This window comes from Drosophila grimshawi, unplaced genomic scaffold (genome assembly GCF_018153295.1).
Source record: "Drosophila grimshawi isolate 15287-2541.00 unplaced genomic scaffold, ASM1815329v1 contig_311, whole genome shotgun sequence".
Taxonomy (NCBI): domain Eukaryota; kingdom Metazoa; phylum Arthropoda; class Insecta; order Diptera; family Drosophilidae; genus Drosophila; species Drosophila grimshawi.
In genome coordinates, this window is record NW_025063098.1 from 19,619,493 (window position 1) to 19,637,657 (window position 18,165).

At 40.1% G+C, this 18,165-nt stretch overlaps 3 protein-coding genes across 5 annotated transcripts in view; 1 reads left to right on the forward strand and 2 right to left on the reverse strand.

Moving 5' to 3' along the window:
* Positions 1-633: 633 nt before the first annotated feature.
* On the reverse strand, positions 634-4,992 carry LOC6567829 (carcinine transporter). The gene is made up of 10 exons (XM_001993649.2): positions 4,567-4,992; positions 3,803-4,161; positions 3,635-3,747; positions 3,223-3,385; positions 2,953-3,129; positions 2,701-2,850; positions 1,704-1,928; positions 1,482-1,609; positions 967-1,388; positions 634-844 (listed from the first exon to the last, which is right to left on the reverse strand). The coding sequence occupies exons 2-10, from the start codon at positions 4,117-4,119 to the stop codon at positions 722-724; spliced, it is 1,818 nt and encodes a 605-aa protein (XP_001993685.1). The 5' UTR covers positions 4,120-4,161; positions 4,567-4,992; the 3' UTR covers positions 634-721.
* Positions 4,993-8,862: 3,870 nt separating this feature from the next.
* LOC6567925 overlaps positions 8,863-18,165 on the reverse strand; it is a 159,263-nt gene continuing 149,960 nt past the window's right edge. For 2 of the 3 annotated variants that reach the window (XM_043215032.1, XM_043215031.1), the window contains 8 exons: positions 17,073-17,236; positions 14,637-14,718; positions 13,936-14,124; positions 11,837-12,029; positions 10,621-10,763; positions 10,201-10,466; positions 10,006-10,127; positions 8,863-9,861 (listed from right to left, as the gene is read on the reverse strand). In XM_043215032.1, coding sequence (XP_043070967.1) covers positions 9,425-9,861; positions 10,006-10,127; positions 10,201-10,466; positions 10,621-10,763; positions 11,837-12,029; positions 13,936-14,124; positions 14,637-14,718; positions 17,073-17,236 — 1,596 coding nt within the window. In that variant the 3' untranslated portion in view covers positions 8,863-9,424. Of the gene's footprint in view, positions 9,883-10,005; positions 10,128-10,200; positions 10,467-10,620; positions 10,764-11,836; positions 12,030-13,935; positions 14,125-14,636; positions 14,719-17,072; positions 17,237-18,165 lie in introns of all 3 variants that reach the window. The other variant, XM_043215030.1, reaches the window with a different exon arrangement.
* Positions 12,805-13,184, forward strand: LOC6567828 (acylphosphatase-1). The gene has a single exon (XM_001993648.3). It carries the CDS (start codon positions 12,822-12,824, stop codon positions 13,182-13,184), a length of 363 nt encoding a protein of 120 aa, XP_001993684.2. The 5' UTR covers positions 12,805-12,821.

An 18,165-nucleotide genomic window follows, 5' to 3' on the forward strand; every position in this document is an offset into this window, starting at 1 on the left:
TAGTGGTATTTAAGAGTAGGTTCGCTTAACAGGAAATAGCTTCCACTTAAGGCCCTGGGTATTTTCAAAATTAGTCTAATATGTTTCTATAGAGTGTTAAGATTCCGTAATATTAACTTTCAAATTTTTTACGTTCATAACAATCGTTGTTATTGTTGGCGGTGTTAGTGTCTGCTTACAGTTTAACACTTTGCCAACTCTTCGCTCCTGTGCGGGTCTTGGGGGTTGGGGAGCAGGCTCATTTTTGCAACTGGTGATAAAAATTGATACATAACTGGCATAAATCAGGCGAGTGGAGCGCATTACGCATACGACGCGTGTGTCTGCCAAGCAATTTATTAAATTAGCCACAGTAGCATCAGCAACACCGACACGCACACTCACACATCCACACATACAGAAAGACAGAGAGAAAGAGAGAGAGAGAGAGAGACGTTTACCTAACCCACCCACATTTACGCCAGGGGCAACGGCAAATGGTATCGCAGGTAATTTGTAAATATCTGACAGATGCGCTGATAAACTCATTGCAGAGATTTCATTCATTCATTCTCGACGGCGCTCGTGTGATTTATATGGGGCTTATTACAGTTGCCAACATAAGTACACCTTCACATGGACAACGAACACAAATTTAAGCATAACAACACTTTATTCTTAATACTTGGGGCGTACTTAATGGTAACATCACAACGGGACCAAACCAAATCAATTGCCAGCTTCAAGGCGCATATGATGGCTGATTCAACTTGGTTAACTCTGGCTCTGGCTCTGGCTTCGGCTCCGGCTTCATTTTCGACTTTATGTCCTGCGCCAACGGCGGTTTTGGCAGACTGAAGAATTTCTGTAAATTAAATTTGTGAAAAATGAAATTAGGCTACGGCTGCTTTGCATAATTTAAATTATAAATTAGATGCTGTCGATAGCTGATGGCAGACTTATGGATAGCCGGTTGCTGTTACTTACATCGTGCCTCCCAAAGTTGTCTGCCTCCTCGATGGTGTCTGGCAACTTCTTGTGCAGCGTCTCGGGTAGAAACAGTGCCCCGATTCCGCCCAGCAGAAACAGGGTGCCCAGTATATAATAAGGCGCTCGAATATTCACAGTCGTCCCCAAGTAAACCAGATACGGTGCAAGGACACCAATCCCATTCGCTAGTATGGATCCCAGTGCGACTCCCGTCTGCCTTATGCAGGTGGGATAGATCTCCAGGCACTGTAAATTGGCCGTGAAGAATGTGAGCGCATTGAGGAACTTAATGAATGTGGCCAGATAGATCATTATCCATTCGAATTTCTCATCCGTTGCGTAGACAATGATGGGCAGGCAGGTGAAGAAGGATATGAGAAAGGATACAGAATTGGTAAACCTACGGCCATATTTGTCGCCTGTCCGAATAGAAACCAAAACACGAACAGATGATTGGCAATCAGTGGTCAGTTTTGTTACATTCATAGCTTACTTGCAATTCGCACACTCACCCACATATCTGCCGACCATGTAGGCGGGTATTTCCACAATACTTTGGTACAAAAAGTTCAAAAACGGATTGCCAGCCATCCGCGAACTGAAGAGGACCAGCGTGAAGTAGGAAACGGCAACCACGCACCTGCAAAATGTCCAAAATCAACCAAAAATGGCTAACAGTTAGAAATGCAAATTGGTTTTTTGGGTTCTCAGCTTTCAGCTGCTTTTCTGCCCACCAGCTAAACCCCATGATGATGGTATTCCGAGCCAGACGCCAGCCGGCGAACAGCGATGCCATTCCATATGTAACCTCATGCCCATCCAGACTATAGATTTCGGTCAGCTCTTTCTCGGTCACATGGAATTCTCGCCCATTAATTTTCGCAATCTTCTTGAACTGCACAATGGCTTCGCGGAAGCGTCGCTTGCTAATCAACCAACGAGGAGATTCGATTGTGTATCTAAACGGAGGAAAAAAATAAGAATTGATAGTTTCGGTAAGCCGTGCTTTTAATGCCCTAGCCAACATACAGAAAATGTACAAATGTTTTGATGCGTCTAATATATTGTTATGTCGATATTACAGATGTTTATCTAAAAAGTTGATGACTTTGTGACAAGGTGGCTCGATATTGTTAGGTTTTGGGATAGATAAGATAGTGTTGTTACAGTATATTCATTGTCAGGAGATGTGTATAATTGCTCAGTGAATAAATAAGCGAATCAAGCTATCTTGAAAATCATTAAAGTAGTTCATAAAAAGCTGAGACAAATACAAATTTGTATTGACGCAACTTAAGAAAACGCTTGTTTAAGTAGAATCAGACAGACGTATCGACATTGTTATAGGAACTCATCTATATTATATTTTTTAATATTATATATGTTAATAGGACATGCCACTAGATGTCAGGAAGAGAATGAAGTAGATAACAGTATTGTTGTTAATGCAATAGCTAGGAAAATGTAAATTAGAGTCGATATAGATTTGGAATAGACAAGTTTCTATATATACACTGGCAGACATCATTATAAGAAGTCAACTGTTCGAGCCAGGTGTATACATTTAAATATTAAAGATGTTTCCTTAAGTGCGTTACAACTTTCAAATAAATTTGTGACATCCTCTGCAAGGGTATACAAATAGAAACATATGCGACTGCGTATTGGTATTGACAGTGGCAACGAGAACAATTGGAGCGTTCATTCAATTGAATTGACTGCGTGACTTACTTGGAGAAAATTAAAACCATTGCCGTTGGCAGCGATGTCAGCCACATAAAGGATTCCCAGTGGCGCAGCCACCAGAAGAGCAAAGGCATCAACGTTGTGCCCACCGACCAGCCAACGCTCTGAAAGAAGGCAATTCGACTGCGATCCTCCCTGGCGAAACACAATTGAAAGCAGTCCCAAGCGAAAGTAAAGTTAGTTAGGAAAAAGTTATTTTCTTTCATTTTCTTTTTGCGTATGCAATGTCAAACTTACTCCCGTGAGATTTCCATGCCAATAATTTGTGGCGATTGAAAGAGACTGTTGACGGTGAGTCCCACAATGCCGGACATGATGAGGAACCATGTGTACGACGATGTGCACATCACGGACCCCAGTCGCCCCACCGAGCAGAAGACGACACTAATGTAGTAGACAATGCTGCGACCAAAGCTGCGTCCAAATAAAAATACAAATTCAATTACCGATGGCCAATTGCGAATTGCTCGCGCTCAGAGCCATAATTTAGTTTTGGAGCCAACTTACGAATCGCCCATTTGTCCAAATATAAATGAGCCAACCACCTCCGTTACGCGACCAATAACGAACACATTCGTTACGAACAAATCCTTGGCACAGATCCAGTCCTGGTCGGTGGGTATTGAGCTGTCGTACCAGGTCCGGTCGTAGCTCCAGCCGTGCTGGCAAACTGGCAATCGTAATGACCATAAAACGTATTAGAGTGCAAAGTTGTAAAAATTTATAAGACAGCCGAGCGACTGCTGCCCAAGTTTTTCCATACGCTTCGATTGCCACAAAGCCAGGCAATCTAATGCGTATGTATGTGCTCATGCATATGTGTACATGGGCGTAGCCAGGATGCCAACCTTTCTATTAAGGGGGTCTTCCTTCCTTCCTTCCTGGCTGCGCCAATGTATCTTTTCTTTTGACTACTCACCTGTAGTCTGATTCTTACTACTGCTCCAGGCAGTGAAATTCGTTAGCTCTGTAAAGTTGGCATCGTACATTTCACAATTGCTGTACGTCTCCTTGTTCCGATTGTCTTTCTGTCTATATAAGTGAAATGTTTAGAGACGGGTTCGATTTTATGCAAAGAACAACTCACTTGGGTAATGTCAAATCACGCCATTCCTCTATTGTGTAGTTTGTGTACTCCCTGCCCGGCACCGTGCACCAGTGTTCGGGTATATTCAGGGCTAATATAATATTCATGTAGATCATGGCACCAGCAAAGGCCAGCCCAGCAACGAACACATAGTTGTAGAGGGTCTGATAGCTTCCATGGTTGCCCGCTTTCTCCATGAGCGCCTGGAAGGGATCGTTTATCTCCGATTCGTCTATATCCATTTCATAAACGCTCGTAGACGCCGCCGTAGATAATTTTCTACTATTCGCCTCCGCCTCTTCTTCTTTATCTTTCATTGTGTTGTATTTGGCTTTGCGATCTGAAACTTCTGTTGCTATCTACATAATCCGTTTAAGAGATGATTAGAGTTTATCTTATTAAAAGGCCCCATGCCCAATGTAAACAGAGCAGATCGTATTACAAAGTGAGTAAAAAGTCTTAACGTTTATGATTTTTACCAAATTTAGTTGTAGACGCCATAGGCGCCAAATGCCTTATTTCTATGACTTGATTGTGGTTAATAAAATTTACATTTTATCAAACAACGCTTATGGTTTTCAATTTGTCCACAAGTTTCGTAAAAATTGTGAATGTGATAACTGTTTTATTTTGTAGTTATCACTAAAACTAAATTGTACTATAAACAATAGGCAGTCAATTAAAACGACGAAGTTATATTTGGAATGAACTTTTTCACACTCAATCAATTTTTTTATTTACTTTACTTTCAATGATGTACTTACTTTTTATTGTAGTTGTTTTTCCATGCGATAATTGTAAACCAATCACTAGAAAAATTTCACTGTAATAAGCTATTCACTTTCTCTTGAGTAGTAAATTAATTTTATGAACTAATGCACTAGAGGAAATCAATATAGTTTAACTTTGTATGTATGCTTTATATTTTGGTTGATAAGATTCGAATTGGTTTTTTTTTATTTGGCGTAACTGCTTTCTAATTGCTTTAATTTGAAATCAAAATTTTGTTGACGAATATTATGTTCACAACATTTAATTAGCTCAATTTGAAGAAAATGTTTTGATAATATTTGAAAACGGTGACTCTTCGATTGCACTTCTCACATCACACATGCAAATTGAATATCTCAAGCACCCGCTGTCTGGTCGGGCAGCTCATCAACCGTCAGCAACACTCGATAGTATTGTTGTGAGTGTCGGCACGGGTGAATGGCGGCGTTAAAAACTGGGCCCTCTGCTGCTTTGTATCAGGTGGCTTATCAGCAGAGACAGAGAGTATAAGCATTATTAAATAATTACTGATAAGTAAGGGTCTTCAGTTTACAATGGTTATTCATTATACAGCACGATTAAAGAAGCACAAGCTCCATGAGCATCATTTGTTTGAGAAAATTCATATTATTTGTTGACGTCAGAATATTTAATTGAATAGGCTCAGATTTGAAATTTTGAGAATATATACTGAGCTTTAAATTGTGTCATTTGTGTGTACAATTTTAATTGAACAATTTTTCACTAATAAATATCTCCATAGACTTCTAAGCCAGGGAATTTCCGAGTCGATTTGATGGAGTGCATTTCAAAGATACTTCGTTCAGAAACAATTGACATGGGACTTTTAGATGGTATAAAGATTAAGATTTTATTTTCGATCTGCATTTTGATTTGGATTAGAAAACGTGTGTTTAAGTTGTGAAATGTCGTTTTTTTTTATGATAGCAATTAGAAATTTTCAGTTTCTTGGGAGTCTAGACCTCAAGCGCGATAAGATATCTACCAGGGGGTAAATGCGTGTTCACAAAAGCATAGGCCAACGTATTTGGAGTCGATGTAGGCCAGGGAATCTTAACTTTTGTCAATTACAGATAACTAATTTTCATTTCAATCAACAATATAAAATGTTCACTCCACTTCTTTTACTTATAAGTATATAATATATATATAAATATATATATATTATGTATATACCACACATAGCCTATTGTCTTTGATAGTTTTTATTAGATTATTGCATTTATTATTAATGCGCGATTTTTCTGACTTTGGCTCTGGCTCTGACTCGGAACGCGCCGCAACTGAAACTGACAGTAAGCGCAAATTGTAGCAGAAAATTAGATAGAGTCCATATGTTTGTACAAATGCAATAATATCAATTTTCATATTTTCATTTTCTTATCCGTATATAGAAAGACAAAAGCAATTTAACAATCTACTAAAGCACTTAAGCGCAAATTTATTTCCCGGTCCAGCTGACTACGTCAAAAATAAAGCAAACGAGACAAACACTATACTAAATTCCATCATAAAATTCGTTACTAGTATGTAGCATGTTGTAAAAATGATCTTAGTTGCAAGTGACAAGTGTAACGGTTATATGAATAAACATTATTATGCATTATTCATGCGTGTGTCCGCCCACCCTCAGATATATCTTTTTCACGATTGTCGTAAATTTAATCAGCATCAGTGCAGATTACGGGAGGCAGTTTCGCCTCATCGACATCAGAGGCAAGCGGCATCCATTCAAGCATTCGTTACTAGTCGTTCACATTGAGATAAATCTGCTTGGCACCCTTTGCCTAGTTCGTATGTTCATGAATTTTGTACACTCACATTTTAGTTTTGCGCGACACCCTATGATATATTATTATACACATTTGCATACGTACTAAACGCACATATGTACTTAAATACATACATACATTTATGTATCAGCTGGCCAGTCATCCGAATTGATGTGAACTAAAGCGTTTATTCAATGCCAGTCAAATTATACGACTGTAGGTGCACAAGTAGATACACTCAACGAAGACGATTTAAGCGGTATTTTTTGTTTGATCATTGTCTTATGTGAATTGCTATTTGTAGACTATTCTTTGACTGCTTCTGCTTCCATCCCAAATTCGCTAGTTGTTTAAATTGTGGCAATCAACAAAAGTCGTTAAACTCTTAAGATGAGGTGATAAACGAAAAAACCAAAACAATTCTTAAGTTTCCATTTAAAGAAAACTATAACAAATATTTAAAAAGAATCTTTAGTACACCACTTTGACGCTTTAAGGAATTATTCAGCACTGGTCGGAACTTCGAAAAACTTGTAAGGTTAACGTTTTGGTTACTTAACCTTTTTGTCCATTAATCACCTGAAAAGCTCACTTGTCGCACCTGTTGATCAACCTTTGCCAGTAAAAAAACTCAGGTGATTACTTTTTAGATATGTTCATTTTTATTTAAGACTTTTACTTGATTTATGCATAAACTTTCATCAGCATGTTGTGCGCTCCTTTTGGATTTTGGTTTTTTATTTATATTATTTTTTCTTGTTGTTGAAAATTTCTTCTAAAATGTATGGAGATGCTCGGGAGATTTAAAGTTCGCTAGCTGCATTTTGTTTGTGTACTAATGAAATGTTAGATTTTACTTTTAACTTTACTTTGCCTGAAACTGCAGTGTGATTCTTTTCTTTGTTGTAATGTTAAACTTTAATATTGCTTACATATTCATTTTAATTACATAATTTTACAGTGATGAATGAAAACTGCTGGCACAAGCTGCATCTTGTCCTTGTGCAATTGTATGTTATTTTTGTTTCTTTTAATTTTAATTATAATTTACAATTGAAACACTTAAATATTATTTGTTAGATAAATAAAAATTCAAAATGCCTACATACGTATATGTTTACTCTCTGGCTTTAACACGTGCGCTATTATTTTAAATGTTTATTTTCCTTTTTTTTTGTTTCTTGACTAACTGTTAATTTTTATTTAAATTTTTGGGATTATGTTTAGATTTTAATTATATGAATATTGATATATTTATATATATATTTATTTGATGCTCATTAAGGGCTAAAAGCATTTTGGAATTTTCTCGATTTGTTTTGTGTCAAATATACATTTAAGTCAAGGTGTATCCGATATTCATATGCTTTATGATAAATGCATTTGTGATTGCTCTTGAATATTTGTATTGATTTAACTAATGGATTAATCTGAAATCAATAAAATCTCCTGCACTGCCTGACTAATTTCATTGTCCTTTCCTTTTGATTATCGCTAAATAATAGCTTGCAAGTCGCTAATAGTTTAAATATATATATATATATTTATATATATAGATGTGTTTATTCTTATGTACTTATGCATATGTTATTTATAATATGTTATTAAATGGCATAAATATACACTCCAGTGACAAAAATTCCTAAATATGTACATATCGCTTGCACGGAGTCTACGTTTTTTCCAATTTATATTGCTTAGCATACAATGTTTTAGCTGGTTTTGCAAATTTACAATTTTGACGGATTATCATGTGTGTGTTTGTTTTGTTTGAGTGTGTGTGTGTGTGATTTGATTTCTGTTTTACAATATTTGCACTTAAGAGTAAACAATTCAAATGAGTTTTCGTAGAATAATTAAGTGTTTAAAATGTACGTTGGCAAGTTGGTGTTTTCTTCTTGTATTTGTTTTTTGTGTAAATATATATTTAAATTTGTTGTTTTTTTTTTCTTTTCCTTTTTTGCTTGTTATAAAATGTTATTGGTCTATTGCTTGCACACGATGTGCTTTAATATAGGAATCAACTTGAGTTATTTATGGGGGCCACTTAGCTGTGACCGCGCACTAAGTAAAATGATGTTAGTTAATTAAAAACGGCAATTCAAGTTGGACGTTTGACAATATCACGTTGCGAAATACACATAGCAATAATAAACAATTGGCAAGTGGCAAATTAAAAAAGTACTTTACAACAGGCTAACTAAAAATAGTTAAACGATTTGAATACAATTACATTACTAAGTATATAGCTCTGTCTCTTTTTTTTTATATAAATATAAATAAATATATATATATATATTTATATATATATATATATATATATATATGTATATCAGTTTATATAAATGCCAACATTATCGGAGGAAGGATTGACTGACTAACTGACTCTTGCTCTGTGTGTGTGTGTGTTCTCTATCTCTTGATCTCTCTTTATCTCTCTCTATCTCTCTTTATCTCTCTTTATCTTTATCTTTCTCTATCTTTCTTTATCTCTCTCAATAACTCTTTCTATCTTACTCTAACTCTATCTCTGGCTCTCTCTCTGTTGCTAGCTATCTGTCCCTATACACTATACATTTGAACTGAAAGACGCGTCTTGGCCTTTTTTTCACTATCGAATCACAGCAATTGAAATACGTACACCTAACTCATAGATCGAATACAGCTTAACCTAAACTACAAACTGTATGTAATAAATGGGTCGTTATTGATCCTTGTCATCGTGCAGCAGCTGGGACGCCGCATTGCCACTCGTATTTTTGCGCAAATGATTGCGCAACATCACCAGATTGCGATTCAGTGGCAGATTGCTGGACAGACCCAGCGGATTGCTTGCTGCTGAGCTGGGGGCATGTGGCAGTGTGTGGCAAATGTTGCCAAGTGGCGCTGTGGCATTCAAACCGCCCACCAGGCTGGCCGAGGCAACTGATGTAGTGGGTGATGTGGCGCCTACGCAACTGCTGCTGCTACTGCCCACTGCGGAAGCGGCGGCGGCAGCAGTAACTTGACCTATGCCCACGCCCAGGAGCAGCTCGTGGGCGAGTATGGTTGGCAAATGTTAAGTGCTGCTCTTCAGCGGACCCGACGATAGCGAACTGCTGCTGACGCCCGAATCGCTCGACTTCTCACTGAGTCCGCCACGTGTGAGCGTATCGTCGCCCATAAGCCCGCCGCCGCCAAGAAAGGACTTCTTGCCCACACGTGCTGGCAGCGTCGCCTTAAAGGGATTATCCTTGCAGCGACGTGCGCTCTCCACACGCTTCATGATCTCGCTGGAACACTTGGACACTACATCGTCCAGACTGTTTGACTCATCGGTCGAGTTCACCGTCTGCGTTGGCGTCTGCGAGCTGGGCAGCGGTGATCCTTCGTAACAGCCCGAGTCACGGGGGAAGTGTCGTCGCCCGAAGGGAGAAGCGCCGTGCTTCTTGTTGATATTATTCAGGCGCGCCTCATCGTTCTCTGAACTGGAGCCGGCAATGTCCACATCGGAGCCTGTACGTGCGAAATTTGAAGCTGTTTTAAGTGTGTTTGTGTGTGTGTGTGTGCGGAGTGTGTTCAGGACGGGGGGGCAGGTGGAATAATATTGATTGTTGCTTGAGCAGTGGGTGTGGTTTAAGGTGGTTCTCTAATGCTTACATTCAATGTCATGCAACAGCTGCACTGCCGTCAACAGCTTGGCTCGATGCTCCTGACTGAGTATGCCCAGGTAATCCAGATCGGCCGGCTCGAGTTCCTTGAACAGTTCCAGATCCTCGTAGCTGCAAATGGAACGATAGGTGAAACAATCCAACAAAAAATTGTTGAGAGTTTTGTTTCATCTACACCACTTACCCGTTGAGCACGAACACCGAGGTGTACTCCTTGAGGCCAATGCGCATCAACAGATCCTCCACAGAAATGGGTCCACTGTTGCCACTCCCATTGTTGCTATTTGCCAATCGAGAGGTTGGCGCCAGGGTTTTACTGCTCGAGTTCTTCATGCGCTGCTCGGGCAGCACTTCCACATTGATGAACTTGAAGTGACCCACACGTCCATGACAGCGGCCCTTCCAAATGCCGGAGGCATTCATAGACAACACATCGATGAGTTCGCCCTTCTGTAATATGAGATGAGGCAATGCATTTATAATTATTCGTATAAATACAGAAATATGTATTTAATTGGACATGTTTAGTGCTTGCTCGAAAATACACTTTAAGGAATTTTAAATATTAAATATTAGTTGTCGATTAGTTGAAGTTTTTGCTTACCTTGAACTTAAGCGCCTCCTTGTCGTAGGGATTGGGCAGGCTGTCGACAAGCGCTTTGGCCTTGCAAATGGTCGCCAGCGAACTGCGATCCTCGGCAGAAATGGAGCTGTGGGGGCTGCCAGGACGTACTAGGGCTTGAGTGCCTGCCAAATGGATGGTTTCAAGTTTAAATATTTGTCTCGACTAAATCCTGATGGAAGTTTGCCCAGAAAATTTTCCAATTAATACGCCCACAGCCAATTAGCCAAGGGCTGAAGAATTTTTGGCAGTACCAAAAATACACACACATACTTACGCACACACACACACAGTTCGTTTGGTTAATTAAAAACTTTTCAAATATTTTTACACACACACACAAAAAAGGAGTAAGAGAGCGACAGAGAGGGAGACAGAGTGAGGCACAGAGGCACAAAGCCCGGTCCGCCCAAAAAATATTCAAATAAGCACTTGAAGTTTTTGGCCAAAGCTTTGGCTAATCCTTGCTTTGTGTTCCAGCCACATAAAAATAAAGTATTTTTTCTTGCACTTTTCAAAGTTGCTCCTCTTCGTAGTAAATCCACCTTTTAGCCCAATCCCTCGGCTTCTGCTCTTGGTTTTTGTTTTGCTTTGCGTTGTTTTTTATTTAGAGTAGAAATTTGCGCATATAGCGAAAACTTTTGTTCATTAAAAAGTGAGCTGCAGCAGCGTCGACGGCTGGCCTTTATTTAACCACGCCCCAGACATTGCACATTGGGCTGCATTGCAAGGCCCCATACCCCGAGCACTTGCCACATTGCCAGTTGCCAGTTTGCCAGTTTGCCGTTACCAGTTGCTAGTTGCCAGTTGCCAGTTGCCACTTGACTGTGAGCAAGTGCATTAAAAATTCATTAAGTTTGCAAAATTTCAAGTTATTGTGCAGCGGTTGCAGAAACAACCGCAACAACAACTACAACTGTTAATAGACCAATATGCAGCTGGTGGATAGCAGGGTGGTTAGGGGTTGGCAGAATGGTTGGCAGTCTGGGAATTTTTATAAACAAACCACCAGAAACGAGGCGAATGCGTCTATCTACCCGAGCAAAAGAAAACCCAAAGGCAAAAGTAGAAACCAAAATCAAAGCTCTAAATTTTAAGCACACACATCAGATACACACACACATCGCACACACCTACATATACCTATGTATAGATATATATATGTATATATATGTATATAGATAGCTAGCATACTTACTCGAACCGGATGCGCTGGGCAAACTTTCGACGGAGCTGGCGGAACATGCAAACGCCTGATCGCTCATGCTGCCACGGTCGGTATTATCTTGGGAATTGCTGAAATCCCTTGATGTATCCTTTGTGGCAACAAAGTTCCGTCCATTCTCATTAAATGCGCCAATTTCCTTTGGCGAGCTACGCATTTCGCTCGACTGCAACACCAGAGCAGTGAAAGTTGTTTAGAGATCGGAGTCATCGTCGTCGTCGTCGTCATCATCATGTTGTGCAATAAATTGCATGTTAAGCGGGGTGAGAGCGGAGCATAGAGAATAGAGCCAAAAGTTTTGTTAGTTAAATCATTAAAAAGTTTAATGCTACCACACAAATTCCTACACACACACACATACACACACACAATCACACACACACACACACAGATACACACACACACACGTGGATAGACTTACAGTCTGTGGAAGACAAACCCTATGCGGTGGCCATGCTTTTTTTAGGTCTTCGGCTGGATTTGGCTGCAATGCTTCCGGTTTGGCTTTGGCATTGGCTTTTTGAGAGTTTGATAGTGAATATTAAGCTGCTTGCCTTGCGCTTGCCACAAAACTTTCCTCATATCTTGTTCAGTCAACAGGCCTAGGCGTCGATTGCAACTTTTGTTGCAACCAACCAAAAAAAAAAAAAACTTTTCTGCATTTTTGTTTTGCAGACGCGGAAAAATCAGTTTTTCAAATTAACAAAAGAAGGTAGAAATCTTTAAGTTGATGCTCTGTGTTTTGATTTCTGGGTTTATATTTTTTTAATACGTTTTTCCATACTTTTCCCTCTTATTTAATGTGTACTGCGAATTTGTCTCCTAAGCTGTTGTCAGAACGCATAAACATTTTGATACCAACTTTGAGTAATGTTTCAAAATTTGAGTATCCCCTATTTTTTTGTTGTTTTATAAGTTGATAAAAAATTGTATTCATTTTGGGACCCCAAACACCAAAATGGCTGGAATTCACTCCTGTGAATTTGAAGTTTTTGGCAAGGTGCAAGGCGTCTACTTTCGTCGCCATGCCGAGATGAAGGCCAAGAATCTGGGGTTGCGTGGCTGGTGCATGAATACTGCAGAAGGTACTGTCAAGGGTTACATTGAGGGTCCACGCACCGAGATGCGCCTGATGAGGGAGTGGCTCAAAAACACTGGCAGTCCCGCCTCTAATATTGCCAAGGCTGAGTTTACACATATTGTTGAGAAAAGGGATTATGGTTTTAAGAACTTTCATATCAGACCCGATGAACCCAAAGATCATTCAAATAAATTGTCTCAGAGATCAAAGACATTGAAAATAAACGGAGTTCCAAACTAAAATAAACAAAATCGAAATCTTGAATATTTTAAGTATTTAAGATCAGCATATTCGCGAATATAATATAATGCAACTTTCAACTTATTAGCAAAGGCAACACAAATTCCCTCTCTGAAGTTTTCTAGTGCATTGGCAACCGCAGCGAAAAGCAATCATGGCCAAAAGCCCAACACATGAAACTGAAAATGAACTTTCACTTTTGCTGTCTGTCCTGAAGGCATTGGGATGCGTTCTCTTGCCTCCTCTTGCCACCACCCCTTTCCGTGTCCGGCATTTTTGGGGCGCGCATAAAAACTCATTTAACTGGCATTTGCATTTAGAGTGCATGTTCAAACGCTGCCCGTTGGCCATGATGCAAAAGTATTTTCGAGTCCTTTTGGGCTTTTTATAGCAATGTTTTCTGAATAGGCCGCAGATAAACTGCAAGTGACTTGAACATACAAAAAGTGAGATAGAGAAAGCGAGAGACAGAGAGAGAGAGAGAGAGAGAGAGAGAAAGAGAGAGCGAGCGAGTGGTCACAAATTCCAATCAGGCGCATATGTAAATGGCCAAGCTAATTACATTTTGCAGCTCACAGAGTTCCGGCGAGTCAATAATCTCAATGTTGGTTGTTGTTGTTGTTGCTGTTACCAAAATGCAATTGCAATCACACACACATAGACACATAGACACACACATACATATGCACACATGCACAGGACACACTCACGTGTTGCTTGGATTGTCGTCAACAGAGATTAATTAACTTACATGATGCACCATGGCCTTCTGACAAATCGTATTCGCCTTGTGGGGCAGCCCGTTCTTTTTGGCCTTTGCTGTGTGCCGCGTGGCGCCAATGTCCTCGTAATCGGATGAAGGACTCGGTGACAGCGATGGCGACTCACCAATTCCGCCACTCAGCGTCCGGTATCTTGCCGTGCAATTGTTGGTGCCAATCTATGGGGAACGGTGGTAAGAAGTTAAATGCGTTAAAAAAGAACTCAAAAAACAACAAAAAAAGAAGAAAAAAATGCAGACAAGCCAAGTCATGTTGGCAAATGAAATGGCCAACAGTCGGTTCTCATTTGGCATTTCGACATCGTTTAGCTGGCTTAAGTGGCGTCGTTGCGACTGCCTAACAAAAAACAGAGAAAACTTTTTGGCTAAAAAGCTTTTCGAGTTTTTATGTTCGCACACGGTGCCGACGTGCATTTGGTTATTCTTCAGCTCATCCTCATCCTGTGTTCCTGCGCAAAGGACGTTTGGCAAAATGCGAACTTTGTTTGTCACTAAGTGCACTTAATCAATTTAGACGACGCATTGAGACGCACACACACGCGTGTGTGTGTGTGTGTGTGTATCCTTGTGTGGAGTCGTAAGTTGAAAGGAGGAGCTACTTAAATGAGCTGGCTTGCTGCTGGCTGGCTGGCTTGCTGTTCATGGGGTCTAATGGGTTTTGGCTCACTCACCGAAACTGTGCTGAGTCTGGAGGTAACACTTTGTAAATCCGAAATGGAGCCCGCATAGTCGCCGCTCTCGCGATCATGGGACCTGCAATGGAACAACAATGGAATGATATGTGCTTAAATGTAAAATGTATTTCACTTAATGCGTATTTACCCAGTTGCTTATGGGTATTTTTGAATTAACTACTAAAGTTTAAAGGTTTAAAACTTGGCTAGCAAAGGGTATTTTATGTCTTTGTCCTGACAATTGAATTCCTTGCCCCATAAAAATCCTACACAAATGCATTTGGATTTACCCGGCATTGTCTGGGCAAAGTGGTTGTCTTTAGAATTTTATCAATTCTAGACGCATTTAAATAAAGCTGTGGAAATAAGAAATCTCGAATGCATATTTTCATCATTTTCTTACATTGATTGTTATAAACATTCTTTTGTCTTTTGAGTTAAATAGTCAACCAATTAAATTCTGCTCTCCGTTCATATTTTGGCAGCTTTCAACTGTACTTTCAATTCACTTGAAGCAGTTGGCTTCTCATTGCTCATATATATATATGCATAAGAACAAACTATTTAAGTTATATGCCAAATATTTGTTCATCTTCACCTTGAGTAGCAGCACCCAAAGAAAGCTGACGATGGCTTAGCTGCCTGGCTGGGGTATGTGTGTATATCCTGTATCCTAGTGTACACTTGAAGAGGCTTTCGGTAACCGTTTTGATTTCAAACCAGACTTGGTTTGCTGCTAAGCAAATATGTATACACAAGGGCAAGAACAGCAACAATAATAACAAGAACAGCAATAATAACACTTGGCACAAAGGACCTGGGTCCAGGGGACAGCAAGCAAATGCTTCAATATATAAATAAATATCTTATACCTTTTTTTCTTCGAATTCTTTTTATTTGTTTGTTGCTGCTGCCATTGCTGTTGCCTGCCTGGTCGTTTGACTTTAACACTGTTGAGATTTTCACTTTTGGCTGTATATCGTAAATGTGTATTTTCGGTTTTTTTTTTCTTTTTCATTTATTTTTATTTTTATTTTTGTTTCTTTTATTTGGCCAAGGAAAGTTTTTTGTTTTGGCCCTAAGGGTACACAGGGCGTATAAGTTATTTCAGCACGTCTTTTGTATAGTTGCCCGGTGCGTACGTGTGGAAAACGGTGCTCCACTGCCAATTGGCAACCGACAACCGACAACTGGCAACTGGCAACTGGCAAACTCGACATTTGTCCTGGCATTTTGGACCTGGCTGATTGACGAGCCGTGTTGTTGTGTGGAACGCTCTGGAGCCGCGTTGAAGTAGCAATAATGCCATTTCATTCAAGTGTCGTCGTCGTCGTCGTCGTTGCTGTCTATGCTTTGGTCCAATATTGCAGACGACGTCGTCCTGGTGGTGTTCCCATTAGTTTCGGGCCCGAATAGAGCTCCACATCCACTTTTGCTGGAGCTGCTGTTGCTCCTGAGTCAATGTTTTATTCTTTGTGGCATGCGTAACAATATGAAATTGATGACTTTCGCTTCAATGCGTTACGATATGTTGCAAGCAGTCAGGCAGTCCAGCAGGCAGACAGACAGGCAGACAGACAGATGGTTGAGTGAGACAGGACATTCAAAGAGCCAGTTTGTCATTCACTTCGTTCACTCGTTCCTTCGTTTGGCTTATTCATTCATGTGGCTGCAAAATGTTGATAACAGCACTAATGAAGTGAGGCTACCTTTTTATTTATTTTTTTACTTTATTTTTTTATTTTGCCCTTCTGCTCGGGTCAATCCTTTTGCGCACCTTTTCACATTGACAAATAAATTCAAGGATTCCATAGGGAAGAGCAGCAGCAGCAGCAGCAGCAGCAGCAGCAATGGCAGCAATAGCAGCAGCAGTAGCAGTTGAGCTGGTTGATTGCTTTGCTTTGCTTTTGGTTCAATTCGATTCGATTCGATTTGTTGCGATTTGGTTTTGGGCTTTTGCGTTTGGGTTTGGGTTTGCGTTTGGTTTGATTCGGTCAGCTATTAGTGTTGGCTTGTTTACAGGGCTAAATGTTTGGCCTTTTCATGCCACACTGCACACATTTGTGGCACATTTTGTACTTCACTGAGTTTCTCGGCCAGCACTTTGAAGTGGTCAAAGGGTTCAAGTTGTGCCAGCAATTGCCAAATATTACAAGATAACTGCTCACCCTCCACGACTTCGATGTGTATATATATCTGTATATATATAAATATATATATAACACATTTTTTGTGTTCTCTTTGGCCTCTTTGTTGCGTTTGTATTATTAATGCGTTGCCCTTGGCCCCCACAGTCATAAACTCAACTGCAAATAATAATGGCAATCAGCAAGGCAGGACTCTGCCGCAAATCCCCATGCCCCATTCCCATATATTCGGGCTACTGTTCGACTGGCCCGTGGCAACAGCGCGCGCACACACACAGACACTCACCTGGCATGCGTTAACGGTATTATTGTCGGCGGATTTGGCGGCTGCTGCGGCACGATAAGCCCTCGTCGCGGCGGACCGCGTTGCGGCAGTGAAATATCTCCGGCGGATCTTAATGAAATTACGCCCGTGCGTTCGCGGTTGTTCGAAAAACGAACTCGGCCACCCTAAGAGAGAGAGAGAGAGAGAGAGAAAGATATATGTATATAGAGATATATAAAGTGGAGTATGAGAAATGTAAGCAAGACATGCGGATTAGCGCTCAAGTAGAATTTGTTGCACAGCAACAACAGCAACAACAACAACAGAAACGAGAAAAGCAACAACAAATTATGAAAAATTAACAAAGTTATAAAAGTTTATGTGCCGCGTGTTGCCGCTGAGTTGCCCGTTGTGGCTATTATTGTTTCAGCTGTTGTTGTTGCTGTTGCTTTTGTTGCCTGTCAGTGATTTTATGTTATTGTTGTTGTTGTTTCTCTTGTTGGGGTTTTTGAGTTTTCATTTTTTTTATTTTTGTTTTTCGCATGGAATTTTAAATTTAGTTTATTTGAACGTAGCGGAAATTGCAAAGTTGTTGCTTTACATTTGGGACACACACACACACACACACAACAACAACAGCAGTACACACACGCATACACACTTCTCAATTACAGCTGCAAGTTTCATGTTTGACGTAATTTGTGGCAACATGTAAATTGCAAAGTTTTGTATCGTGTAGGTTTTGCTGTTGCATACTTCATGAAGTTAGTGGTAGCGTAACAACAACAAAGTTGCAAGATGGGGGCATAGATAATGAATTTGTTGCACATCTATAGTGCCTCAATTATCAAAAGGGCGAACAAACATAGAAAGAGACAGTGAGAGAGAGAGCGAGAGAAAGTAAGAGAGATGTTTGGTCTCAAACTCAAATGCTATGCATTTTGATACTTTTTAAGCTTTTGGGCCCATTAACATTGGCCAGATGCGGTCCACTGAGCAAATCCAACAGCAGAAACAATAATATCAGCTGGGACAGTTGGGCGCTTAACATTTTTATGGACAGGCCGGGTAAAGTGCTGCGCAAACCGCAAAAACTTTTTGCTAAGCAAATTTG

Bases quoted from the DNA above. Each gene is read 5' to 3' on its own strand.
- LOC6567829 (XM_001993649.2), bottom strand. From the start codon at position 4,119: ATGAAAGATAAAGAAGAAGAGGCGGAGGCGAATAGTAGAAAATTATCT. The intron at 3,748-3,802 runs GTGAGTTGTTCT...TCACTTATATAG, and splicing joins CGTGATTTGACATTACCCAA to ACAGAAAGACAATCGGAACA. The intron at 2,851-2,952 runs GTAAGTTTGACA...GTGTTTCGCCAG, and splicing joins GGCATGGAAATCTCACGGGA to GGAGGATCGCAGTCGAATTG.
- LOC6567828 (XM_001993648.3), top strand. From the start codon at position 12,822: ATGGCTGGAATTCACTCCTGTGAATTTGAAGTTTTTGGCAAGGTGCAA.